Below are 27873 nucleotides of genomic sequence, written 5' to 3'. Positions count from 1 at the left end.
AATCACTTAACTTCTCTAAACCTCAGTTTCCTCATCTGTAAAATGGAGATAAAAATTGGACCTATCTCCCAGGGTTCTGGTGAGGATAATGAGATATTTGTAAAGCACTTAGTACAGTGCCTGGAACATACTAGGTACTATATAAGTGCTAGCTATAATTATTATTTCCCTATTAACCTACTTTAATGTAAAATATGCTCCAAAATTTGTTTAGAAAGAAGTATGATGGGACGCTGTGAGATGCAGTAGATAAAAATCCAGGCCTAGTGTTGGGAAAGTCCTAGGTTCAAATCTGGCCATAGACACTTCCTTGCTGTTTGACCCTGGGCAAGACACTTAACCCCTAGTGCTTAACCACTCTTTTGTCTTGGAACCAATATACAGTATTGATTCTAAAGTGGAAGATAAGGGGAAGGAAGGAAGGAAGGAAGGAAGGAAGGAAGGAAGGAAGGAAGGAAGGAAGGAAGGAAGGAAGGAAGGAAGGAAGGAAGGAAGGAAGGAAGGAAGGAAGGAAGGAAGGAAGGAAGGAAGGAAGGAAGGAAGGAAGGAAGGAAGGAAGGAAGGAAGGAAGGAAGGAAGAAGACTAGCAGGAGGTTGTGATTATCAAGCCATTCTCCTAGCCAGAAAGAGTTGTGTTCATGCCCCATCTCTGACACATATTGGCATGTAACCTAACCTTTCAGAGCCCTGGGAAATGCTAAAAGACCATAAATTGCAGAGGCATTGACCTATGTTGGGAGAAAAGAGTCTATTCACCAGAGTTCTCTGTCATACCAATCAAATCACTGGTCCAATCCCTATCTGCATCCTTTTAAATAGATACCTACATACTACTTTCCTAAACCTTTGACAAGTTTCCTATAAATTTCAAGAGATGAAAGAGAGATAGTAATTGCTGCCTTGCCTATCTTACAGGATTTTTGAGATAATATATAGGAAGGGATAAGGACTGATTTCATTATTAGAAGGAGCCCCCAGGTGAGGAAACACCCTCTACCAGTGCAGGTCAGCACCTTCTCTGCAATACAGAGTCTTGGCACTAGAGCCCAGAGTACTGAGAAGCCAGTGACTTACCCTGGGGTCATACAAAATCAGTAAATGTTAGAGGTGGAACCAGATTCTAGAGTTTCCTAGTCAAGGGTTGTTCTCTACCTACTATGTAATATCAACTCTTGAATATATAGGACTTGTTGTCTAACTCTTCCTGACCGTATTTGGGGTTTTCTTGGCAAAGATACTAGAGTGGTTTGCCATTACCTTCTCCAGCTCATTTATAGATGAGGAAACTGAGGCAAACAGGACAAAGTGACTTACTCAGGATCACACATCTAGTGTCTGAGGTCAGATTTGAATCCAAGAAGATGAGTCTTCCTGACTCTAGGCCTGGCACTTTATCCACCATGCCACCTAGCTGTCCATACTTGGGGAAATCTTGTAAATTGTAAAGCACAGTAAAAAAGATTTTTGATGATGATGATGATGATGATGATGATAATGATGATGATGATGATTCCTTTGAAGGTTTGGAAGTATTATTGAAAGCTGGAGACCCGAAATGGTTCCCTTAAGCCAAGAAAACTTGCAAAATGCCTGGTGGTAGGTGATAAGGGAAGATATATTACTCTTCTTTTGGCCTAGGGATGCCCATGCCTAAACCATTGCTATTTGCAATCCTTAATTATGACTGTCCTGAAATCTCTCTCTTCTTCTAAAAGGCATGGAAAAAAAAAAACCTGCCCCATACTTTCTTTTCAGTCTTTCCTCTACCCTCAAACACTTTTTTTAAAAGCCCTTACCTTATATCTTGTAAACAATACTGTGTATTGGTTCCAAGGCAGAAGAGTGGTAAGGGCTAGGCAATGGGGGTCAAGTGACTCGCCCAGGGTCACACAGCTAGGAAGTGGCTGAGGCCAGGTTTGAACCCAGGACCTCCTGTCTCTAGGCCTGGCTCTCAATCCACTGAGCCACCCAACTGCCCCCCAAACACTTATTTTTTTAACATTATTTTTTTCTATTTTTATTCTCAGTTCTACATTAGCAATCTATCCTCTCAGCATCCCCTTCTGAATCTTGACTTTTCCTTTCATCTCTCCAGCTGGATCCTGAGCCTGAACTGCAAGGGCAGCAGAAATGTCCTCGGGGCTCTGAGGAAGGCAATAGAAGTAGATTTCAAGGAGAAAGAAAACTTTGATTCCCAAGGCATCTACCTTTTCACTGGTGGAGTCTCTGACCAGGAAATGGTAGGTAGGATGGGTTTTTTAGACTTTCCAGGACTTACTGTCTATGATGATTGAGCCACAGACCTATCTAGAGGCCACCAAAAAATGGTGGCAAACACCTCCTGAAATAACTATGCATTTGTATAAATGAATCCCACTCCCCAGACTAGAGGCATTTAAGACAGGGAAATCTCACATACAATATAAGACCTGGCTTTCAAAGAAATTTCAGAAGCCATTTTTGATACCAAGTGTCCGATAGGTCCTCAAGAGGAGAATGCCCCACTGCCCCTGACACAGTGGCAATTCTGGTCTTCTGGATGAAAAGGGAAAGCAGAAAGACAAGACAAATGAAAAGACTTTAACTTTCTGGAACTTCTACTGGTTTCAGGGGGCAATTCAGAGGCCAAGTCAATATTGCTCACTTCTTCTGGAGCAATCCAGCTCCAGGTCTGGCTCAGTTATTGCTCTAAGAGAGGGCAAGACCACACTGCCTCTGGACTGTAAGTCAGCCTGGCCTATTGTCCAGAAACTATTAGAAATCAAATGAAAAGGACTTGGGAGAAAAGGGATAAATGACCCCAGCTAATGGGTCAAACTATCCAGATGCTTTCCAAAAGTGGAATGGAGAAGGTGTTTTTCTTCTATTTCTTCTTCCATCTTTCCAGCCAGAGTGACTTGGAATTCCTTTTTGATGATATGACTTTCCTTATGCCATCCTTGAGCAATCTCTATTTGAGAGACCCAACTAATTTGAACTGTGGTAATTCTTCTCCGAGTATTCTTCCTCCCTTCCCAGAACAAGAGGGTCTTTGAAAAGCCCTAATGGCTCTCTTCTGTGATATGGAAATCACTTTAAAAGACTGATATATATTAATTTAAGGTCGCCAAGGAATTCAGCTATGTAATTCCTAAATGAAAACTCAAGTCAGCAGTCAACCTTTTATGGAGTTTTTAATTACAAACAGGAGGAAGAAAGGTATTAGAGAGAGAGAGAGAGAGAGAGAGAGAGAGAGAGAGAGAGAGAGAGAGAGAGAGAGAGAGAGAAAGGGGAGAGAAGGGAATAGGGCTTAAATACCCCCTCTGCTTAGGCTGGGCCAAAGGCCCAAGCCCTTAGATAGCTGGGGCAAAGAAAAGAGATCAGTCCCTATCACTCACGTGACCAAAATGGAGAAACAGTCTCAGGGGCCTCCACCTCCAGCCTCCTTCAGAGCCACCACCACTTCAGAGCAAAACCTCCTCCTCTCAGAGCAAAACTTCTCAGAGCCAACCTCCCCCTCTCCTCAGACCCCGCTATCTTTAAGGAAACTATCCAAGTCCCCTCCCCTCAGTTCTCACATCTACCAATCACTGTCGATGTCTCCCCTGTGCCAGTGGTGGCTCTAGCTTAACCCAGGACCACCCAGAGGTCTGTTTCCTTTGCACATGTCTGTTGAAGGTCATATTCTCAAATAATTAAATCTTGATCTTTGCTGCAGCCCTTGCTAAATCCTGTTACTCTGAGTAGGGTGGAGATTGTAGTTTCCAAGACCTGGTTCTGTCATTCCAAGTATCTCTATTGTATCAATTCTAAAATCAATCATGACTCAAAGAACTTCCTGTTCTATGCTTAAGCATAGGTCAAAGCCCTTTCCATTGTTTAGCAAAAGGTTTCTGTCCTAAAGTAGTCTTAAGTAGGGAGGAGAAGGATCCTCCCATTCCAAGGAGTTTCACATTCCAATAGAGTTCTTACTATCAGTAGGAAATTTTTCAAGTATGAAATTTCCCAATGGGGAAATTTCCAACATTCATAAGTCTAAGAAATTTTAAGGTTTACACTTCCACTTGGGTGTTGACCACTTACTGATCAGATGGCAACACCAATTCCATCTACCTTCCTACCCTGTGATGAGATGGGTTCAGGATGTTCAGTCCCAAGCTTCAGGAACCTGTAGCTGATGAACTCCCAGAGTTACTCATCTTCCCACAGCCTTTGGTTACCGCCTACATTGCTGAGACCTGCAGGGGCTGTGATCTGAAGATTCACGTCTGCCTGTTCCACATCAATGAGTTAGACATGGATGGAGCAGTTCCTGCTCGCTATGCCAACAGTATTGACACGGCTTCTGCTTACAAGGATATCACTCATGCTGCTAATGGGAGATTCCACTGGTTTGGTGATACAGGTTAGCGAAGGTCTTGGCTACTCTCTCCTTTCCCTTCTTTTTTTAGGCAATTCCTTGCTTTTTTATACTATCTAGTAAAGGCTGGAACTTGTGCCTGATCAGAGTGGTGGCTGCATTCCAGACTATGAATGGGCCACCTCTCTTTAAAAAAAAAAATCTACCAGAACTATTAGAAATACTCCCATCGTCGTGTGCTTCTTGCACACATGTCCCAAAAGACTTGTGAAATTGGGATCTTTTAGCTTTGGCACCTTTGCATCCTGGCAGATGGACCTCTTAATAACTCACACACTCTTAGGACTATCTTAGAAAACAAAAAATGTAAGTTTCTCAGGCATACAAAATTAAAATATACCCCGATCATTTTTAGGGAAATTTTAGCCCACAGACAAAAATGAAAATCATCATCATCAAAACAGGAATTTACTCAATCAGATAAACTACTTGGCAAATACTTAATTTTAACAACATATAAGAGTAACACGCACCTGGTAGGGTAGATACATACACAGAAAGGTAACACTCCTACCAAAGCACGGCAGGGGAGAGATAGCTGGAGGCTACATGCTTCATCTGCACCCAGCAATCTCTCAACCAATCAGGAGCCACATAAACCTTCCATATTCATAGTTTGCAGCCCAGAGCTGCCCCTCCTTAACCTTAACCAGGAGGAAGATGTTATAGAAAAGAAATTAACAATGTTAAGGTTAATAAGGAGACACCAGATGAATACAGCAGAGAAAATATGAAGAATACATATGGAGGCAGGAATTTGCAATGAAAATTACTCCAGAGAGCACAAACAGAGCAATAAAGAGAATTTTCCCAAACTTCCTTTGAACCATTCTTGTTGAGGCGGGCTGAAAACTCATTGGGCAGAATGACTCTCTGAAGCTCACAAACTTCAGAGAGAGAAGAAAAGAGAAGAGAGACAGAGACAGAGACAGAGAGACAAAGACAGAGAGACAGAGAGACAGAGACCCATTGATTGCCTTCTGCCAGATTCTGACCTTTGAGTCACAGACTTAACTTGCAGTTTTTCTGGCCTAGTCTCCCTCTATCACATTTTGAACTTGGGTAGAGTATGGTCCCAGAATTGTCAGTTTATTCAGTATCCCTTCATGATATCCAAGGAACAAAGCAATTGCCAGGTCTGTGATCAGCCAGGTAGGGAGTGCCCTTTTTAAAAGAGAAAAAGAATGTATTTTTCAGAAAATTCTAACACCAGCTCATAGGTCCACTTCTCTAATCTTTCCCACTGTTCCTATATATCCACCTGGGCCCAATTCAATTATTAGACCTTTTTTTTAAAATGGCTTCAGCATGTCTTTCCAAATACTCCTGTAAGGAACAGAGCAACATCCCTAGTAATAGATTTGTTCCTAAAACATTTTGTATAAATAAAATTTTTATAAATTAAGTCTCAGTGGCAGTAATCTAATGGAAAGATACTAGAACTGGAAGCCAGACTATACTATCATATAACCTTAGGCAAATTGAATAATCTTCTTTGTCTCTATTTCTCTATTTCTTCCTCTATAAAATTGTAATTATCTACCCATATCACAAGGTTTTGTTAATATGAAACCACAGCTATGAGTATGATTTGAAAAGAAGAAACTACATTTCAGATTTGGAAGAGACCTTGGAGATCATTTATAATCCTAAAAACTATTGTTTCACTTCATGTGTAAGGAAACTGAGTCTCTGAGAGCATAAGCAACTGGTCTAGGAACATGAAGCTAGTTAGTAACAGCTGGAACCAGTATTAGGATTCCTAATAATAATAGCTGGATTTTACATAGCTCCTACTATATGCCCAGCACTGTGCTAAATATTTTACAAATATCTCATTTGATCCCCATAACAACCCTGTAAGACAGATATTATTTTATCCCCATTTTATAGTTGGGGGGAACTGCTTTCCCAAGGTTACACAGCTAGGAAGTGTCTAAAGTGGGATTTGAATTCAGTTTTTCCCTATGCTTTTTCTGTCCCCATATTAAGTCAAAACACATTGAAGAAATTATTCTATTACTATATTTTAGTTATTACATCAATAATGATATTGATAGGATAGGGACTAGACCCATATTATCATTTTTAGGAAGGACTACCAAGTGAGAAAATTTCCTCTCTTAGGGCAGATCAGCATCTTCTCTGAAAATTTATGTCCTGTGTGACTTTTTTGTACTTGTATCTCTGGGCTACCCAGTACCAAGCACACAGAAGATACTTAACATATACTTATTGATTGATTAATAGACTATTTTATATGACTCTGGGTTGGTAATATATATACATATATATATTGGATTCCCTCTAAGGCAGGGTACATTGTGGTGAAGATTTCTTTGCAACAATTTACGAAAATCTGAGGTTGACCTCAGTATTTAAAGTTGGAATTGAAGCTGTGTTCTTATTAAGGGTTAATAAGGTCTGGTGGGGAGAGCCCTAGATGAGAATCCCCTTTCCTCCAAGCTACCAAAGAAAGCAGCTATGAAATTCCAATGGGTCCCTGTAGAACACAGGCTTCTCTTGTTTTAATTAACTCCTCTGGAACACAGTTCTTGCTTAAAACCAATTTCCTACAGTCACTCAGGGTTTGGCTTCCAGGAATTTTCGAGAGTGATGATATCAGTGCCATCGCCTTGGAGATGGAAAAGGCCTTCAACTACTCCCAAAAGGTGCTTTTCCTTTATGACAATTACCTAATTACCTTCCTTCAATATACAGTGTTTCCCCATCCTTTCCTCCTCTACCCTGCCACTATTCAACCACTTGTAGCTTCTGGTGTGCTAAATCAGTGAGCATTTCTCTCTTAAAACCCAGGTCTTTGAAATTAATTCAGGATGGGGGGGGGAGGGAGGGAAATAGTTGGGATTACCCCTAAACAAAATTACAAGGGGACTTGGGCTTCTCTTTTTCCTTCCTTCCTTCCTCCCTTCCTCCCTTTCTCCTTTTCTTCCTTTTTTCCTTTTCCTTCTTTCTGTCTATGCTGTTTCCCCCACACATACACTTCAACTATCTTATACATTCCATCATTCCTAGGGCCTAATTCAACCTCCTTCATGAGCCTCTCCCCACTTCAGCCATCCAGCCAGAAGTGACCTCTTCTTCCTTCACATTCCTATACTACTTATTGTTTGTACTATTCATTTGATATATTATCATTATTTATATACTCATAATTTCCCCCAATGGACCAAGCTCCATGAAGGCTCAGAGATTATCTAATTCATCTTTTTATTTCTCCACCATATAAGCAAGCTCGATGCCTCACACATAATGACAGTGCTCAGTAAATTTTGAACAAATAAGTGACTTTCATGTCGCTCTCCTAGGTACCCAGCTTCCTCAAGTTTCCCTGACACCCCACCTTTTCCAAGTGGTGCCCTCCTAGTTACAAAGCTTCCTTCTTTGGATCTTCTCCAAAGACCTTTCCTCTACCTCATTAAAATGGACCTGCCATCTATTTCCCTTTGTTTCTCTCTCTTCAGTTCCTTTGATTCAACTGGATCTAACAAATGAAATTATGTCATAATTATTTGTGAAAGTATTCTCCTTATTATGTTATTATGTTCCAGATTTCATACTTGTATTAATGGTGGCTTTCAATATCTGACCTAGAAAGAATTTCAGGTCACTGGGGGGAAGATTCTCTAGGGCAAAAGGTCTTAGAAAGTCTTCCAATCTGACCATTAAGACAAGTTACTCTGCCTATGAGTATAGCCAAACCTAAGTGTAAGGCTTGTAATTATAGAAGCTGAGGTTGCTATCTATGCTCCATTTGGAAAAAAACAATGTGACTGCCATTAATACTAAGCAGCCAGATTGGCAGTCCAAGATTTCTAAAGGAAGGGCCTAGGGAGCTCACTTTCAATAAATTTCCAAAGGTCCCATTGCTTTCAATTGAACCAGCATGTAGTTCCACCACTACCACCCACTACCACTCCCCATGAAATAACTCTGACAGCCCTTGTCCTTGATATTTAGCTTCAGATCAAACTAAAGAGCTACACTAACATTATGCTTCACCATTTCAGTGTGCTTTGCTGGTAGCAACCCTTAAAAACCAGCCTGGACCCCCCACTGAAAACCCACCAATTCCCAAAGAAGAGCCAAAGGTGGTGAAGGAAAAAAGCCAGCCCAAGCCTCAGCCTCAGCCTCGGAAACTGTACTGCCCTAAATCCAACACCCTCACGCTGGGCAAAATGGTTTGACTCCCCCTTATTAATAATGAGTGCCTGTGTGTTTCACCTTGTCTCTTGATCATTTTGAGGGTTTAGAAGCATCTGAGGCAAGGCCCCAGAGTAAAAAAGATGGAAATTGGGAAACCAGGAAATGAAAACCAGCACCTCCCTCTCACTAAGGACCAGAACCCACAATAGCTCGAATTAGGGAGGAGGTAGCAGCATCCTGCCCACTGCTCCTGGGAAGTAGAGTTCTGAGGAGACTGCTTATTAGCTCAAGCCAGCTGGTAGAGTGGGTCTGAAAAAGGTACCCAAACTAATCTGAACCTGATTCAATTTGGTTTGCCTGGACTGGCCTCAGAGAATGGTGCTAGAGGAATGGAGTGGTGCAGGGGGTGCTTGGAATATATAGGAATATCATGGACCAGAAAGAGCTAGGGATAGATTGGAGAACTAAAGTCAAACTTGTCAGGAGAAAGAGAAGGAAGAAGAAGAAGAAAGAAGAGGTAGCATTTAGCCTGCAAATGGTTTATTCTTTGACCCTGGCCAAAGAGTTTACTTTTCTTGGCTGTTAGAAGGAAAGCTGATTTTTCATAGGTATCAGTTTTGTATGTATATTTGTGTAGCTACAGAACCTAATCCTTGGGAGCTCCCAAGAGGGAGGCCTGAACCTTCCAAAAGACCCCAGAGGTGATAGCCTATGCCAGAGCTTGGGAGTAAAAGCAGGACAATGAGGCATATATCCCTCATTATTTTACAATGATTTTAATGTTCTAACCCAAAGTTTTTCTTAACAAGGCAAAAATGTGGCTAACATTCAGCCAACACTCAACTCCATTTGCACACATATTGTCATCATTCAAGAGTTTCATTTAGGCTTTCAGGGTGCTTCATCCTTCCCATCTTGTTCCCCAAATATTTGTCCATGATTTAAAAAAAAAAAACCCAGAGTTCTAAGGCCTTCTTCTTATCATCTTGCCTGGTAGTTACTGAGCCAAAGGCCTGAAATGGCAGCTCTGTGGACTATCAATGCCTCTAATCGACTTTTGCATAGACTTAAATAGACTTCAATAAATAAATAGACTTAAAGCTTCAATGGGATAGACTATTTCTTAGAGTTTCAGTTCTTCGCTTTTCCATGTGGGCACACAGATAAGGGGCTGCTCACCTGGCAAGCTGGAGGAGACTGAGTGGTTTGTTTTAGCTGAATGGTTACTGCCTTTCAGTAACACTTAATAACAAAAGAGCTTTCAGCTTGACAAATTGTAGAGTTGAGCAGATATATACACTCTCTGGGTCAAACAAGTGAAAATTTTAGAAAAATCTAATCAGTGCAAAAGGTGAAACAGACTAATACTTGTGATGCCTAATTCTCCATATTTGCTCATTTCTATTCTGTCTTTTTTTTTTTGCCAAGTTCCCTGCCTTCATAGACATAATGGTATAGTATAGTAAAGGCCTAGAAGTCCTGCACAATCTAGCAAAGCTTCCTACAGGAGATGGGAATGATGTGCCCTCATGTCTCTCTTGCTACTTTTCCTATCCTTCTCCCTAGCTCGACTTGTACAGGTTATAGTTATAGGTTGATAAAAAGGTTCTCAAGGGCTAGGGATACAAACAGCACAGAGATCAAGACTTTTTTCCAGATGACCTTTTTTTTTAGGGTAATAAAAGTGATCTTGACAGAGACAAGATCATCTCCACAAAGAATATAACATGGCACCCGAACACCACCAAACCAACCATCCCATCAGGTAAGAGAGGGCATAGGCACCAGCATGATTGGGATGGGGAAATGAAGAAAAAGTATTTGTATGGGGACCAGTTTTATAAGCTAAGATCTCAATACAAAATCGAAATGATCATAATCTGAGCAGATGACCCAGATCCAGCCATGTAAAGAGCACCCATATTTGCTAGAAAATTAAGTGACCTACAAGACACACTTCAAAAGAGTCAGTGGAGGTCTAATGAGTATGTCATATTGAATAGAAAGAGACCTCTTAGTAACCTAGGATCTCAAAGTCATTCTTGAGTTTCACAGTTTGTGATGTCCAAGAACCCAGTCTTCCAGTTCAGAGTGTAACTTGGGATTTAAGAAGTAGCAATTAAGCTAGAAATCAGCATGGTATTAAACAGCATGGCATCCCCTATCTGAAATGGCCAAATGTTCTCCTTTTCTAGGCCAACTAACAAAAGATTGGAATTCAAATAAGGGGAAGAAGAAGATCAAACCACCAAAGAAAGGGCCAACCACATCTTTTTCATTATTCGTTCTTGACCAAGGGAAAGATGCAGGTAACTGAGTTAATCTACACTCCAATTCTGGGCCCCAAAGTAAGACCATTTGAAAGGACCTCTCCTACTTGGTAGTTGGAAAAGAAACAGCTCACCAGTGCCAGGGTCCTTTGTTTCCCAGGAGGCTACATTCGCAGTATTTCTGGAGTACATCTTTCCTTAGTTTGACATCTGCTAACTTATTCATAGGATGATCTTGCAAAAATTATATACAGAGAGAAGGAAAGCATCCAGGAAAGGCAAAAATGCATATTTATATTAGGAAAAAATCTCTAAAATCCAACTGCCTTAACACTCAAATGTTAGGAGAAGGTCCCCTTACCATGAAAATAGTCCAATTTGGGTACCCAGTCTGTGTAACTGGTAAATGGTGCCAATCGAGTTAAATGATTCTTAATAGTTTTATTTTGTTTAGCTAGCATTTATACTATTTTGTTTCTAAAGCTGCACAATGGATAGAACATGGGCCTTGGAGTTTGAATCCTACCCCACATACTTTTCTAGCTCTGTGACCTTAAACAAATCACTTTACCCTTCTCAGCTTTAGTTTCCTTATTTAATAATAGCACCTATTTTCCAGGGTTATGTAAGAATGGGATCAGATAACATGTAAAGTGCTTTGAAAACTTTAAAGCATGGTTTAAATGATAGTTGTTGCAGTATTATAAATAGAGATTCATCCTTTAAAAAATAATAAACTTTGTATTTTAAAACCAAATTGAAATTAGGCATAGTAGTTAATATGTATAGTCTCTTCTACTGGAAAGTCTGGAGCTGATGATTTGCTTCATTTCAAGAATTGTGAGAGACAATAGGACTAAAAGCCTAATGTCTCTAATTTAGAAAGTAGGAGTTAAGCCTAAAAGACAACACAGTGCTAACTAACCAGCATGGCTCCCCCCATCTGAAATGGTCAGGTGTTCTTTTCTAGCCCAGCCAATGAAATTGGGCTCTGACTAAAAGAAAAATCAAATCACCAAAGAAAGGACCAAGCATTTTTTTCATTATTTGTTATTAACAAAGGGAGAAGTTTACCAGTAAGGTAAGCCATCAGGCATGGAGGACTGCTGGGCCACTTAAAGAAGGTTAAACCAACCAAGGTCAGAATATGGAATGGGCTAAAGCTTCCATGCTGACCAGTATTCGGATCAGTCCATGAGTGGCTATAGTACTTCCAACCTGGAAATGAGATAAGAAGAGCCAGACTCTAAAACAAAACAAAACAAAAACAATTGAATGACATTGAGAATTGGTACCAAGAAGGAGTTATACTTGATGTAAATATTATCTCTTCTAGATGCAGCACACAAGAAAAATCTACCAATAAAAGTTGTGAAAAAAAGTTTTCCTTCCACTGAGTTTCCCCAAAATGATGACATTTCCTCAACTGAAGAGGTATTAAGTTATCCATAATAATAGATGTCTCCTTTAATATAATGGAATGTATTATGTTATTAGAAATGACAAGTATTAGAAATATAAAGGAAATAAGGGAAATGCATGAAAATGTGAAAAGAAAAGAGAGGAAAATAATACATACTATGATTACACTTAAAAAATTAGCAGTCACAAAATCAAGAGGAAAAAGTATCAAAGTAAATCCAAAGAAGGTTTAAAAGCAGAGGATGTCTATATTAGCACACATATGTAATTTACATATTTTAACATTATAAATAATGTAGAATTTGTGGTCCTGCACATTTTTATGTATTTATTCAAATGGTTTTTGTTGGTAGTGGTGCTTCCTAAGTATATAATTTTTTTAATTGGAGGGAAAAAAACATTTCTCCTGAACAGTGTTTCAGAACAGGGTGGCTAGGTGGCACAATGGATGGAGTGCCTGGCCTGGAGTTAGGAAGACCTCAAGTCTAACCTCAGACATGTACTAGTTGTGTAACCTTAGGCAAGTCATATAACCCTATATACCTCAATTTCTCATCTATAAAATGAACTGGAGAAGAAAATGGCAAACTACTCCAGAATCTTTGCCAAGAAAACCCCAAATGGAGTCATGAAAAGCAGAGAATAACTGAACCCTGACAACAACTACAAAGAACAATGGTTCCTCTGAATCAGATCAGCACTTCTAATCTTTTTTAATATAAGGAACCTTTTTAAAATATTTAATAAAATGTTAAGGACCTTCATATGACACTATGGTAACTTCTGTTAGTGTCTGCTAATTAAGAAAATATGTAAGAAAGCATAATTCTTTTAAGTGAACTGTGCTTTGTCTTCTTTATATTTATTTGTTTGTTATATTAAAGTTCCCAGATATCTCCCTCTCTGTCTCCCCAACTCACTGAAGAAGGCATCATTTGACAAGAAAAAAACTTTTTTAAATATACATATATATGTATACATAAAACTAAGTCTTGCATGTTTCTATTATCAGCTCTTTCTCTGGAAGTGGATATTCATTCACAAATTATTCTCTAAACAATATTTCTGTTGCCGTATATAATGATCTCTTGGTTTTGTTCCTTTCATGCTTCATAACTGCATGTAGGTCTTAAAAACTTTCCTTTCCCAAAGATCTGACATGTATACTATTCTGTGTTCACCTGATTTACTTATAGTTTCCTTCTTTATATTCAGGTCATTCGCCCATTCTGAGTTTGTCTTGGTGTAAGGTGTGAGATGTTGATCCAAACCTAATCTCTTCCACACTGTCTTCCCATTTTTCCCAGCAGTTTTTATCAAATAATGGATTTTTGCCCCAAAATCTGGGATCTTTGGGCTTGTCATAGACTGTCTTGCTGAGGTCATTTACCCCAAGTGTATTTCCTGATCCTCTTTTCTGTCTCTTAGCCATTACCATATTGTTTACATGACCACTGCTTTATTATACTATAAAGTATAATAATAATTAAAATTTGGTACTGCTAGACCATCTTCCTTCGCATTTTTTTCATTATTTCCCTTGATATTCTTGATCTTTTGTTCTCCCAAATAAACTTTGTTATTGCTTTTTCTAATTCAGTAAAAACGTTTCTTGGTAGTTTGATGGGTACGGCACTAAATATTTTGGGTAGGATTGTCATTTTTATTATGTTAGCTTGTCCTACCCATGAGCAATTAATATTTTTCCAATTATTTAGATCTGGTTTTAGTTGTGTGGAAGGTGTTTCATAGTTGTGTTCAAATAATTCCTATGTTTGTCTTGGCAGATAGATTCCTAAGTATTTTATATTGTCTAGGGTGGTTTTAAATGGAATTTCTCTTTCTAATTCTTGCTGCTGAGATGTGTTGGAGATATAGAAATGCTAATGATTTATGTGGATTTATTTTGTATCCTGCAACTTTGCTAAAGTTGTTGATTATTTCAACTAGCTTTTTAGTGGATTCTCTAGGATTCTTTAAGTAGACCATCATATCATCTGCAAAGAGTGATAACTTAGTCTCCTCATTACTTAGGTCAATACCTTCAATTTCTTTTTCTTCTCTAATTTCTACTGCTAGTGTTTCTATTACAGTGTTAAATAATAGAGGTGATAACGGGCATCCTTGTTTCACTCCTGATCTTATTGGGAAGGCTTCTAGTTTATCCCCATTGCAGATGATGTTGGCTGATGGTTTTAGATATATCCTGTTTATTATTTTTAGGAAAGGCCCTTCTATTCCTATACTTTCCAGTATTTTCAATAGGAATAAGTGTTGTATTTTGTCAAATGCTTTTTATGCATCTATTGAGATAATCATGTGATTTTTGTTGGTTTGCTTGTTAATATGGACAATTATGTGGAAGGTTTTCCTAATATTGAACCATCCTTGCATTCCTGGTATGAATACTACCTGGTCATAGTGGATAACCCTTGTGATGACTTGCTGGAGTCTTTTTGCTAGTATTTTATTTAAGATTTTTGCATCTATGTTCATTAGGAAGATTAGTCTATAATTTTCTTTCTCTGTTTTTGACCTGCCTGGCTTTGGAATCAGTACCATGTTTGTGTCATAAAAGGAGTTTGGTAGAACTCCTTTGCTTATTCTGTCAAATAGTTTGTATAATATTGGGATTAGCTGTTCTTTGAATGTTTGCTAGAATTTATTTGTGAATCCATCAGTACCTGGGGACTTTTTCTTAAGAGTTCAATTTCTTTTTCTGATATGGGGTTATTTAAATATTCCTAATGTGGGAATTTGCTTTACTATACTATGCAACTATACCTACAGGTCTTTATTTTTCAGGAGTGGATTTTGCTCATCATGGGATAATAAAGGAAGAACAGATAAATTTAAAAGCTTATTAATTAAATTCTTAAGTAAAAAGAATATTAAATTACATTTATATGCCATTATTTGTTAACCATTCTTTAATTGATGAGCATGCTCAGAGTTCTTTGCCACAGCAAAAAAAAGGGGGGGGGCATAAAATTTTTTGTACCTATGAGTGCTTTTCTTCTTTCTTTGGTCTCTTTGGGGTCTAGGTACACAGACACTATGAAAGCACTTCAAAGATAGAAACCTCATTCACTCTTTCTTGGATTTCTGCTTTCCAAGAAGCTAGTCCAAAGCACTCTACACAGAGGGACTTCACTTATACTACATATATGCTGTCCTATAACCTTTCAAACTGAGCTAGACAATAATTGTCAGGCTATTCATTTAAATCCCACAAACATTTATTAAGAGTTTGCTATCTGCAAGATATTGGAAGTAGCAGTAGTATAAAATGATATAGTCCCTGCTCTCATGGAGCTCACAATCTTAAAAAGGATAATAAATAAATACCAATAAACCACAAACCAAGAGGGCTATAAACTTGCAGCAAATTTTACTTTTGGGGGGTTTTTTGTGTTTTTATATTTTTTTTACATTTGTTTTTTTTGGGGGGGGGGTGCATGATTCAGTCAACCAATCAGACACATGATTTCTCAAATACTATATTCCTTTATTTGAAAGTGGTTGGCAAGTTGCAGCTTGAGAAAACTAAAGCTAGAACTGCCCAGATTCTTGTTTGGTCCAAACTCCATTCATCAGAAGAAAATGGAAGATGCCTTTCAGAAGCAAATTTCATCCAAAGTCACCAGCTACTATCCAATCACAGAAATCAAGGTCAGTCCTGAATTCTAACCTCACCAAATCTTGTTTGTAGATGCTTGGACCAGCCTGGTAGGTTGTGGCAAGCTGGAGAATATTGCATAGAAAAGTAACTCAGCCTCAGAAGCACTGAGGAACATTCTCAAAAGAAATGGTTTACCCAAATGTGTTAAGCAAAGAACTGCTTAGAAACAGCAGCATTGGAGTTGAAATGTTAAGTTTAAAAAAAAAATCTCTCCCACTTTTGCCCTCACAACCACATTTTCAGCATCTGGGAGAACTAGTATTGGCTAAAGACAGCAGAGTCAAAACTAATCATTTGTAGTGCTTTTGCATTTACAAAATACTCTGCATATTTCATACAAGTCTCACAACAACCCTAAGAGGGACTGCCATTATAATCCCCATTTTATAAAGGAGGAAACAGACGCAGATGAGCGCTGAGTGCCTTGTCCAGGATCTCTATGTATCCAAGGCAAAATGTGAACTCAGGTCTTCCTTGACTCCAACTCCAGCACTCTATCTACTCTATGCCTAGTTGTCCAAGAATTTATTAATAAGTTCCTGTCCAGTTTAATCCACCAAACTGGAAATCATGCCTCCCTAACTAATGTGATCTGGTTTCCCATCAACCTTTCTGTTTTAGAATAGAGATTGGTCTATTGTGATGGTGGGGTTATTGTTTTCATTACAGTGATAGCATTTGCCATGAATCCCCACAGTCCTATTCAAGAATATCAATTCCAAAAATATATAGGACTTAGTTTAAGAGCAAAATTATGTCAAACACATTTGGGAAAGCATTAACCACAAATCAAATTTAAGTGATTAGGTAGGTTTTGGGGGTAGATGGGGATGAGGTGAAAGGGAGAAGAGAGCCAGAAATAAATAGACTTGCAAAATAAAAGAGGTTCACTAAAGTATTTTGTAAATGCCCAGAAGAGAAGAAAAAAATCAGCAGCAATCACAGACGAGCAGGATAGCTTTGAAAGTTTCCTGTTGGATTTATTATAAACTTTAAAACAAGTTCTACATAATAGTCATAGCTTGTGAGACACACTCCTCTGCATATGGAAATGCTCATTTCATTTGGTGTTAAGTACAGAATAAAAATAAAAGACATCTCTGCTTTAAGTCAGTGATGTCAAACTCAAGTAGAAATAAGTCTACTTAAACCATACATAAGGATCCTTCCAGGCTGTGTGTGTGTGTGTATATGTGTGTGTGTGTGTGTGTTTTAAAATTAATATTATCTGTATTTTATTGTATTTTATTTATCCTGGTAAATATTTCCCATTACTTTAAAAAAAAACCTTATCTTCCATCTTAGAAGAATGATAAGGGTTAGGCAATGGGGGTTAAGTGACTTGCCCAAGGTCACACAGCTAGGAATTATCTGAGGCTAGATTTAAGCCCAGGTTCTTCTGTCTCTGGGCTTGGCTCTTAATCCACTGACCCTCCCCATTACTTTTTAATTTGGTCTAGATGGGTGTTATCAGTCACTCTCATGTTCAACACCTCTGATCTAGCCAGCTTTCTAAAACTGTAAGTTTCCGGGACCAAGAAGTGAAATCACAAAACCAACCCTTCTCCCTTAAACTGTTGTGGGAATCAGAAAAACATTTCTCCATTCCTTTTATGTACTTTTCCCCCATCCTAGAGCATGATAAAGCATCTGCAGTGCCAGGATAAGGACTTAGACGAGTACATAGAAGAGATGGAGAAGACAACAAGGTGTTACATCAGACGGATTCATTGGTTGCTGACAGGTAAATTTCTTGCCCATGGAGCAGGGAATAATAGCATAGAGATAGTCCACATTTGGGTTCCAATATCTGTAACCCTCCCTTCCCTTGACTTGGCTCTCATGCAGTGAGAATCATTAAATTAAACACTAAGCATTAAGTGCTTGCTTACCATGTGCCAGGCACCCTGAGAAGTTCCAGGGAAACAGAGATAAACAGGAGACAGTCCCAGCCTTCCCAGCACTTACATTCTAATGAGGGAGGCAACACAGGACACATGAGTATATACAGAATACATACAGAATGAACTGGGGCAGACTCAGGGGGACAGGGATCATTATCTGTATTGTAATGTATTTTTATTTATTTTGTTAAACATTTCCCAATTACATTTTAATCTGGTTTGGGCTGTCCTTGGTTTGACACTTCTGTTTTAAAGTATTCCCTACTAACCAGTATGTTGAGATATTGTGGTGTGTGTTACCAGGACAATCTTTCCATATTATGATGTCTTCAGTTCCTTCTTTTGTTTGGCCAGTTTTTAAAAAATATTAAGTTATGTAAGGGGTAGCTAGGTGGCTCAGAGGATAAAGAGTCAGATCTAGAGACAGGAAGTCCTGGGTTAAAATCTAGCCTCAGGCATTTCTTAGCTGTGTGACTCTGGGCAAGTCACTTGACACCCCCCCCCATTACCTAGCCCTTTCTACTCTTGGAACCAATACTTGGTATTGATTCTAAAACAGAATGTAAGAATTATTTTAAAAATAAGTGTGAAGACTCAAGGAAAGGAGTTTATACTTGGGACAAGGAAAATGAGGACATCTGCTCAGAAAGTTAGCCAGCCTCATGCAAACTGGCATCCCTCCTTTCTTTTCCCTATTCTCTCTGTCCACTTGTTCTGGGTACATTTTGGGGCACCTTGCTTAGATTCCCATGGCCAGGAGAAATACACATTGTAAATGGTACATGGTGTACAGTTTCAGTAAAGTTTCACATATTGGCATTCTTCAATTCAACCTTTAAAAAGGAAAGGAAAAAAGGATAGAGGATTTCTCTGTAGGCAGGCTTGCCACACATCTGGGAATCATAAAGCCACATCATATCAGAATGAGAAGGTTATCTTGCCCAATCCTCTTATTTTACAGGTGAGGAAACTGATGCCTAGGGACATAATGTGATTTGCCCAACTTCACATAATTAGTTTGTGTCAAAGCCAAGACCAGAACTCAGGACTCCAGACTGCCAGTATAATTCTCTCCCCGCTGTACCATTCTGAATTCCAGTAGCCTCCCAGAGGAATATCCCACCCTGGCCTCTAGCCATATATGATATTTCCCAATAGGATGTCACCTGAAAAAGGCATGATCAAGAAAAATGTATTGAAGACTTATTTTGTTAGGCACTACAATATATATTATGGGGAGGGAAATTAAATTATGCTTCATTCCTCTTCCGGCTCCATATTCATCAGGAAGTCGTCGACTATTTGGCACCATTTTGGAGAACAAGGTTTGCATCATGATAGACCTATCAGAGTCCATGGGGTCCCATCTGCAGCAGGTGAAGAAAGAACTGAACTTGCTGATTTGGGAACAGCTGAGAAAATGTGACAGGTAGGAACAAGGAGCCCTGGGGAGGAGGGAATCTATCTAGAGATGAAGAGACTTTCCTGCCAAAAAGTTATATGATTCAATAAATCACTACCCCATGGTCAGTTCATAGCCTAGTTAATACCTTCATCAATTCCCTTTTCATTAATCAGGCAAGAAGATGAGTGTTTCTAAAATATCCTTTGAAATACCCCAGAGCAAAGGTTCTCAAACGTTGGGGCATCAGTTAAAATTTATTACTTACTCTTAAAAATTAATGAAGACCCTAAAGAATTTCTGTTAGATAAATCTGTTGATATTTGCCATATTAGAAATTAAAACAAAATTTAAACTCTATGTTATTTTGCAATACCAATAACAAGTATATATAAACATATTTTTATTTAAAATAACTTTTTAAAATTAGTGAGGTATGCATGGCATTATTTTACATATTTTGTAAATTTCTTTAGTGTCTGTGTTAGTAAAAGACAGCTGGATTCTTACCTCTGCTTCTACATTCTGTTGTGATCTATTTTTTTAATTGAAGTATATGAAGTAAATCTAGCCTCACACATGTAATTGGAAAAAGGGAGAGTATTTTAATAGATATTTTCTTAGTTTTATTATAAAAATGGTTTTGACCTCTTGAATAGCCAAAAAGGATCTCAGAGACCATACTTTGAGAACCAATGGACTAGATAAATTGAAAAACACTGAAAATGAGCTCTGTTTGGGAAATAAAGCAATTTCTAAAAAATCATCTTGAGTACCTTTCTACCTGTACTTATTAATTCATTCTGAGCAGAGGTGAGAAAAATTATTCTTACTTTCTTGGAGGTACAATGTAAATTATAGCTAAAATTGACCTAGGAAAGACAGGTATAAAAAATCAATAAAAACTTTTCTTAAAAAGAGAAAGAAAATACAGGTAGGAAAAAAAAAGAAAAAATAGAGGTAGGTTTTGTTTCCACACATACAGAATAAATGAGGTCTAATCTCCTACTGTGATCCAATTTATTACCCCCTGCCAACATATGATTTAGTCTATTATGTTCCTTCCCCCCACCCCACACCCTTATCTTTTGACTTAAAAATAGATTATCAGTCATAGGCAGAAGAGCAGTAAGGGCTAGGCAATGTCTGAGGTCAGATCTGAACCCAGAACTTCTTGTCTCCAGGCCTGGTGCTCTATCCACTGAACCACCTCTCTGCCCCTTAGTCTATTATATTCTAACCAAAAGATTTCTCTCTCTCTCTCTCTCTCTCTCTCTCTCTCTCTCTCTCTCTCTCTCTCTCTCTCTCTCTCTCTCTCTCTCTCTCTCTCTCTCTCTCCTCTATATTTCTCCTCCCTCTCTCTCTCTCTTTGTATGTCTCTCTGCCTCTATCTCTCTCTCAACTTCCATCCTTCACTGCTCCACACTCCCTTTATCCTCAGCTTTAACCTGCTCGGTTTTGCAGAAGACCTATATTCCTGGCAAGACAGACTGGTACACTCCACAGATGAAGCATGCCACAGGGCTGTGCAGTGGGTGACCAAACTGGAAACCCATGGAACTACCTCCATCTTGAGAGCTTTATTGGCGAGTTTTACCACCTTCCCTGCCCTCTCTCTCTCCCCTTAACTCCTTGCCCTTGACCCTGAAGGAATGGAAACAAAGGGAGGGGATCCAGAGGTATGTTGGGATGACATTTATTAAGTGCCTGCTATGTTAAGTGCTGGGATTACAAAATATACCAAAAAAAAAAAATGAATGATAAGTCTATGGGAGAAGAATGGACAACAACATAGATAACTGTTGAGCACCTGAATTCTACCCCAGTATTTAGTGATGCTCAGGCCATAGACCCTCTAGCTCCTTAAACTTCACCCTGCTTTTCCAGAAAGCTTTCACTTTTCAAGATGTAAAAGGACTGTATCTTCTAACTGATGGAAGGTCGGACTCAAACTACAGTCTCATTCTGAATGAAGTTGAAAAACTCAAGAAGAAAAAAAATATTAAAGTACATTCAATTTCTTTTAACAACTCCTCTAAAAGAGATAAAGAATCAAGGTAAGAAATCCAGAATCTTTTAGTTAATAGGTTTATACAATTTCATATCAGAGAGAAAAGTAATAAGCTTATAATCATTTACATAGTATATAGACAATACTCTCCCTGGTAGGTCCTACATATGGTTACTTGGGAAGATTCATTCATTTTTCTAATAATCATGTTAAGGGAACCTTTTGAAATATTTTTAATGGATGCAACTACATTTCCCTCTTTTTTTAAACCATTACCTTCTGTCTCAGAATCAATACAGTGTGTTGGTTCCAAAACAGAAGAGCAGAAAGAGCTAGGCAATGGGGATTAAGTGACTTGCTCGGGGTCACACAGCTAAGAAGCGTCTGAGGTCATATTTGAACCCAGGACCTCCCATCTATAGGCCTGGCTCCCCATCTACTGAGCCACCTAACTGCCCCCTACATTTCTTTTAATACCAATTTACCCACCTGATGATCTTTTGTGTATGTAACCCAATTAATCAATCAACCTTTATAAAGTGTGCTGTGTTTCAGGCACTGTGTTAAGTACTGGGGTTACAAAATATATCAAAAAGTGTCCTCAAAGAGCTTACAATCTAATGGCGGAAGCAACTTGCAAACAAACATATACAAGATAAATAGGAAATAATGAACAGGAAATAAAGAAGAAGAATTAAGAAAGGTTGGGAAGACTTTCAGTAAAAGAAGGGACTTTAGTTAGCTAAGAAGGTCAGGAGTGAGAGGAGGGGAAAGAGAACATTCGAGGTATGTGGGACCACCAGAGAAAATGCCCAAAGCCAAGATATAAAATAGGGCTTCTTTATGGAACAGCTAGATGGCAAGTGTCACTGCTCCAAGAGTATCTAGCAAGGAAAAAAAAAAGAGTATCTGGCAAGGAGTAAAGTGTATGAAGACTGGAAAGGTAGGAAGAAGCAGATTATGAGGGACTTTGAATGCCAAACAGAGCATTGTGTATTTGCTCCTGGAGGGAATAGGAAGCTACTAGATTTTATAGCATAGGGAGGTGACATGATCAGACTTGTGTTTTCAGAAAATCATTTTGGTAGCTGAATAAAGAATAGATTTTTGGAGTAGGAAAGAGACTTGAGGCAGGCAGACCCACCAGCAGGCTCTTTGCCAACTCTGCTCCTCACATCATGGAGCCCTGAATATAATCAATCTCCAACACTAAGGAAGATCTCATGCAAATGAGCTTTGAAGCTCGTGTTATATACATTTAAATGGCATGGTTACTCATCTACCATCAGTGGATCATGAATTTTGAGTCTAATTTTCCCCCAGAAGAGTAAATAAATGCATTCTGTTCCATCCACATTTTTTCTTCCTTTTAATCTCCACCCACCTCCAATCTGTGATAATGGCGCACATGCTCAGGAGAAAAAAGCTTGGATCTGGAGTGAGAGGACCTGGCTTCACACCCCAAATCTGCTACTAAGTGCCTCTGTGACATCAGACAAGTCATCCACTAACCCTCTCTGTTGTTCAGTATCCTACTTAGTAAAAAAGAAAGAGTTGGACTAGATGAATTTTAGGATCCCTCTAATATGTGATGCATAAAGATGTGTAAGAGTTATCTGAAAACTAGAGATACATACCGTATGTTACATGGATCTAGGTAGAGCTGATTAAAGATCCTGGTTGGTTCATTGAATGCTGCCTTCTCTCTTCAGACTCTAGTATACCCTAGCCCACCTGAGTGTATATACATACACACACAATCAAAAGCTTTGGATGCCAATGTCTCTGATAACAGTAAGCTTCAGGGGTATTACAAAGTTTAGAATCATGCCCATAAATCGAATTAGGGATTTCCTTTTGTATTATACTAAACACTGCCTAAAAGGCAGCATGGTATAGAGACAAAAGTACTGGCTCTGAGTCAAGGGACCTGGGTTCAAATCCCACCTTGGATAAGTCAGTCACTATTCTCATCTGTAAAATGAGGGGGTTGAACTCCCTTGACATGGACTCAAGATCAGAATAAAGGATATGTCTTTGGACGTGGCCAATGTGGGGATTTGTTTTGCTTGGTTGTACTTGTCTATTATAGAAGTTTTGATTTTCTTTTTTTCTAATAGAAGGAAGTAGGAGGGAGAAAGAGGATAGAATTAGGGCTCCTCCCTCCTCCACAAAATGAGAAATCAGTTAATCAGTAAGTATTTATTAAGTTCTAACTACGTGTTCTAACTACACTTCACTAAATCTTGGCAACAAAGGCAAAAAGCATGGTCCCTTCCCTCAAGGTGTTCATATTCTGAGAAAGACAACAGGCAAACCGCTATGTATAAATGAGATATAGATATAGTGCAAATGAAAGATGATCACAGGGGAAAGGCACTAGAAGAAAACAGAAGGAAGCCCAGAAAGAATAAAAGACAAGGAGGCAGTTGGGTAGCTCAGTGGATTGAGAGCTAGACCTAGAGACGGGAGGTCCTAGGTTCAAATCTGACCTCAGACACTTCCCAGTTGTGTGACCCTGGGCAAGTCACTTAACCCCCATTGCCTAGCCCTTACCACTCTTCTGCCTTGGAGCCAATACACAGTATTGACTCCAAGATGGAAGGTAAGGGTTAAAAAAAAAGAATAAAAGACAAGCAGGACAACTTTGAAAGTTACATGTTGAAATAATATATACTTGAAAAAGCAAACTCTACAAAATATAGTCAAAGATTCCCATTCCTCTCCTTTTCAAATTAAATGCTTATTTAATATGGCATATGTTAAATTCAGAATAAAAAAACTGAAATAAAAAATTCAAATAATAAAATGAAACAGTCAGATCCTATGGCCTCTGAGGTCCCTTTCAGCCCTGCATCTATGATTATTATTGCCCTTTAATTTCTCTGCATCCTAAAACAATGAGGCCATGCTTATTTAGTGTAATAATTAGCAACTTGTAACATTTGTCAATATCCTATCAACTTCATCCCTATCTTACTCCTCTCCAGGCTAGCAATCGGACTTCTGAAAAAGATATCTAATAATACTGGGGGGCGCTACCATCACTGCCAAATGGATTTAGAGGACTGTGCAGAGATTCATAGATTGCTGACTGGTGATATGACTGAAAACAATGTAGGTTACTATTAATGTCTGTAGAATTTTGTCCTGGGATGTTTTTCCTCATCAATATTTATTTTATTTTCCTCAACTTAAAATCCATTCTTTTTTTAAAAGCGAAAAGATATAAGGGGCAGGAAGCAAAGGCTCTTAGGCTTCCCTGGCATCTCTCCCTTTGAGCTTCAAGCAAAGGAAGGTGGGAAGACATGGAATGGTGGGGATGTAACAGCCTTTGTTTTATGAAAAGCCTAGTCAGTAAAATGAGAAATTTATCTCATTGTACCTACATTTGAAGCCTGACCTGTGTTAAAATAATAACAACAATAACAATAATCATCACCCAAATTAAGGGATTTCATAGTATAGTAGTTAGTACTGGACTTGGCATCAGAAAGACTTGCGTTTGAAGCCTACCTCTGGCAATTAATAGCAGTGTCACCTTGAGTAAGTCACTTCTTTGGGTCTGTTCCCTCATCTAGAAATGATAGGGTTGGACTCCATAACCTCTAAGGTCCCTTCCAGCTTTCTGTCATCCTGTGAACAATGGAAAGACCTGCTTTGGGAAGCAGTGAGCTCTCTCACATGTTCAGAAACTTTATTACTGAAGGTCAGACCACCAACAAGCTTATTTTACTTTATTTTTTAAAAACTCTTACCTTCTTAAAATCAAAACTACATATGGTTTCCAAGGCAAAAGAGCACTAAAGGCTGGGCAAATGGGATTTATTAACTTGTCTAGCTAGGATGTGTCAGAGGCCAGGGAAGACCCAAGTCTTCCCAATTCCAAGCCTGGCTCTCTATCTACTAAGCCACCAAGCTACCCTAAGGAGCATTTTTCAAGGATTTACTGTGTGTCAGGCCCTTTGCTAAAGGGATATCATAGAAAGAATTTCAGCATTGGGTGGAAGTTTATACTAAAAGATCTCTAAGTTTATATAATTCAAATGAGTATTTTAATAAGATATGAAGGAAAGTAACTGTGGCTTTCTCATTGTTTCCCCTGCAAAGGATACGTTTTTGCAATTATTTGAAGGAGATGATCTAAAGAAACTTGCTCAAGAGATACTCAAAGCCAAGCATTTCCTAAGGCAGGCTCAGGCTTTCAGGTACAGACTCAAAGGATATTTATGCCATTTCTGGCACGATGAAGGAAAAACAAATAGGTGGGATGGGAAACAGCAGGTAGTGCCAAAATAAAAAGGACACAGACTACATGCAGGGTGAAGTAAATTTTCATCATACAGAGAGAGAATGGTGTAGTAGAAATGGAATCGTACTTGCAGTTGGAAGAGCTCAGTTCAAGTTCCAGTTTTGCCAGTTAGCAACCAGGTAACCTCGAGTAATTAATTCTTGCCCATGGTACTTTTAGTTCTCTGAGAAAAATAACATATGACATTCCTCATAGGTATTTTCCAAGAAAAATGTTTGGTTAGACAGAAAGTATCACAATGATTTATTACAGAAGTACTTTGAGGTGTCAGAGGTAGAGTGGAATTGTGGGAAACATACTAGATTTGGAAAATCCCACCTTAGACACTTACTGGCTATGAGCTCTTGGACAAGTCCCTTAACCTCTCAAAGTTTCTTCATCTGTAAAATGGAGAGAACAATGATGAAGTTTTTGTAGTATAATATATAAGGCGTGACAAGAAGCATCCCTCCCAAATGCTCTAATGTCTAAAATACCACTATTAGAGAGATTTACAGGTTTTTTTTAATATTATTGCTTCTCTTCAAATACAATTGATCTTTGGGACAGATAATGTTATATTATTAGTGACATTCTTCATTAACACATTATGAATGAGTTTCTCAGATTCTCTCCTCCTTGGGTAGGAGTTTACATAAGTAAAGGAGGTATAAGAACTGGCCAGTCAGAGGGAGAAAGGTTTTAATGAAAAAAGTCTCTGTGGCCTAATCTTGAATGTAAGGATGTGACATAACTAGAGAGTGCACAGTCATAGGGATGCTTCTATCCATTTCATCATCTTCCCTTTCTGTCTCCCTTAATCACAGATGTTGCCTTCTACACTTCCTTCTTTAGGCAGAGCTAGGGTGAGAGTGAGAATTTGCTCTACTTCATCCTACAACTTGGCTTCCCACCAAGATGAAACAAATTACTACCAGGGTACTATTTCCCTAAAAACTAGTGGCCAGAGGAACTAGGTCAGGCTCAGAAATGTGGGCATCCTGGCATATGCCCTCTGTAATGAACAGATAATAATATCACCTCTTCCTTTCTTCCTTCTTTCCTTCTCTCCTACCTTCCTTCTAAAGTAAACCCTCTTTCTTTCTCATAGAGTACTACTACAGAAGAAGAAGACTATTCAAGAAATAGACATTCCTATTTAGAAAAGAGGTTTCAGGTAAACATGGGAATTTATCAAGTACCATGAAAACTGAGACAGTATGCTAAAGTGAAAATATGCTAAAAATCTGAGTGCGAATACTATCTCCTTCTACTCTGTACCAGTGAACCTTTTCAGCTGTAAAACTGCATGATCCCTCAATAGGAATTCTTTTCTATGAGGAAAAAATAAAACCACACTGCCAGATTTGGTTTCCTGAGATGATGGGGGATAAGGATGACCTAAATAGATGCAATTAATAATCCAAAATGCCAGTTGACTACAAATACTAGACAAATTAACAGAAAACAAGAAGTCGAAGAGTTAAAGGATTTGCAATTTGTTTTAGAAGAGTTTCTGAATCCTGGTCCCAATAAATAAGCTCCATGAAAATTCATTTATGAAAGTTGAACTAGGTTATTTCTTGGTTTCGTTTTAGTTTTGTGTATTTTTTAAGCAAATAATGGCCTGTCATTGTTTTCCTTTTGTTTTTTCCCTCCATGCTTTCCTCCCTGCCCTCTTTAGACTACTCTTTGGAATGCCTTTATTAGAGTGGCTTGAAAGGAATGAAAAACAACAGGACCAATTCATCCATCCATCCATCCATCAAAATGAATTGAGTTGCTGCTCTTTGCAGCTTGTCTAGCAAATTTCTTGTTAAAGGATATGAACATAAGGATATACATTGTAAATCCAATTATATATTTTTAAACTGAATAGCGTATATAGTATGTATTTTATATAGCTTTTATAAAAAAGTTAACTATTGCTAGAATCAGAATTGTTGTTTAGAATATTAGAAGTGATCACTGTTCTTCATAAATCTTTGATGAAAGAAAAACCTATTTGTTAAGCTTGGAACAAGGCCTTCTGTCTTTCTTGGAACTTTGTGAAGGTGATTTGTTGTTTCAAATTGGAAAAAATGAAAATGTTTAGCTAACTGCCTCACATGTCATTGTAAGTGATGCTTCTCTTTCAAAAAAATAACACCTTTAAACTGGTCATTTAAGTGAAGAGATCTTGGGTCAATGAGTGAGAGAGGTAGATCCTGGTTCTTTTTTAAATGTAATTTATTTTTACAAACATTTATTCTCTTCCTCCCTCTTTCTCTCTTTCTCTCTTACCCCCCCTTCTCTCTGTCTCTGTCTCTCTCCCTCTCAGTCTGT

General features: G+C 38.5%; 1 protein-coding gene across 6 annotated transcripts in view; it reads left to right on the top strand.

Moving 5' to 3' along the window:
- The window catches only part of VWA3A (von Willebrand factor A domain containing 3A), an 83244-nt gene extending 55820 nt beyond the window's left edge, over positions 1-27424 (top strand). For 3 of the 6 annotated variants that reach the window (XM_056806540.1, XM_007498235.3, XM_016423883.2), the window contains 17 exons: positions 1522-1596; positions 2096-2240; positions 4189-4384; positions 7001-7071; positions 8431-8601; positions 10241-10331; positions 10762-10875; positions 12173-12270; positions 15778-15930; positions 17576-17684; positions 19132-19273; positions 20688-20832; positions 21134-21303; positions 24248-24374; positions 25368-25465; positions 26660-26725; positions 27233-27424. In XM_056806540.1, the coding sequence (XP_056662518.1) occupies positions 1522-1596; positions 2096-2240; positions 4189-4384; positions 7001-7071; positions 8431-8601; positions 10241-10331; positions 10762-10875; positions 12173-12270; positions 15778-15930; positions 17576-17684; positions 19132-19273; positions 20688-20832; positions 21134-21303; positions 24248-24374; positions 25368-25465; positions 26660-26711 (1957 nt within the window). In that variant the 3' untranslated portion in view covers positions 26712-26725; positions 27233-27424. The remainder of the gene's footprint in view (positions 1-1521; positions 1597-2095; positions 2241-4188; positions 4385-7000; positions 7072-8430; positions 8602-10240; positions 10332-10761; positions 10876-12172; positions 12271-15777; positions 15931-17575; positions 17685-19131; positions 19274-20687; positions 20833-21133; positions 21304-24247; positions 24375-25367; positions 25466-26659; positions 26726-27232) is intronic. The other 3 variants (XM_056806538.1, XM_056806539.1, XM_007498236.3) reach the window with 2 other exon arrangements.
- The last annotated feature ends 449 nt before the right edge of the window (positions 27425-27873 follow it).

Source organism: Monodelphis domestica, chromosome 7 (assembly GCF_027887165.1).
Source record: "Monodelphis domestica isolate mMonDom1 chromosome 7, mMonDom1.pri, whole genome shotgun sequence".
NCBI classification, from domain to species: domain Eukaryota; kingdom Metazoa; phylum Chordata; class Mammalia; order Didelphimorphia; family Didelphidae; genus Monodelphis; species Monodelphis domestica.
This window is presented reverse-complemented; position numbering and strand designations above follow the sequence as displayed.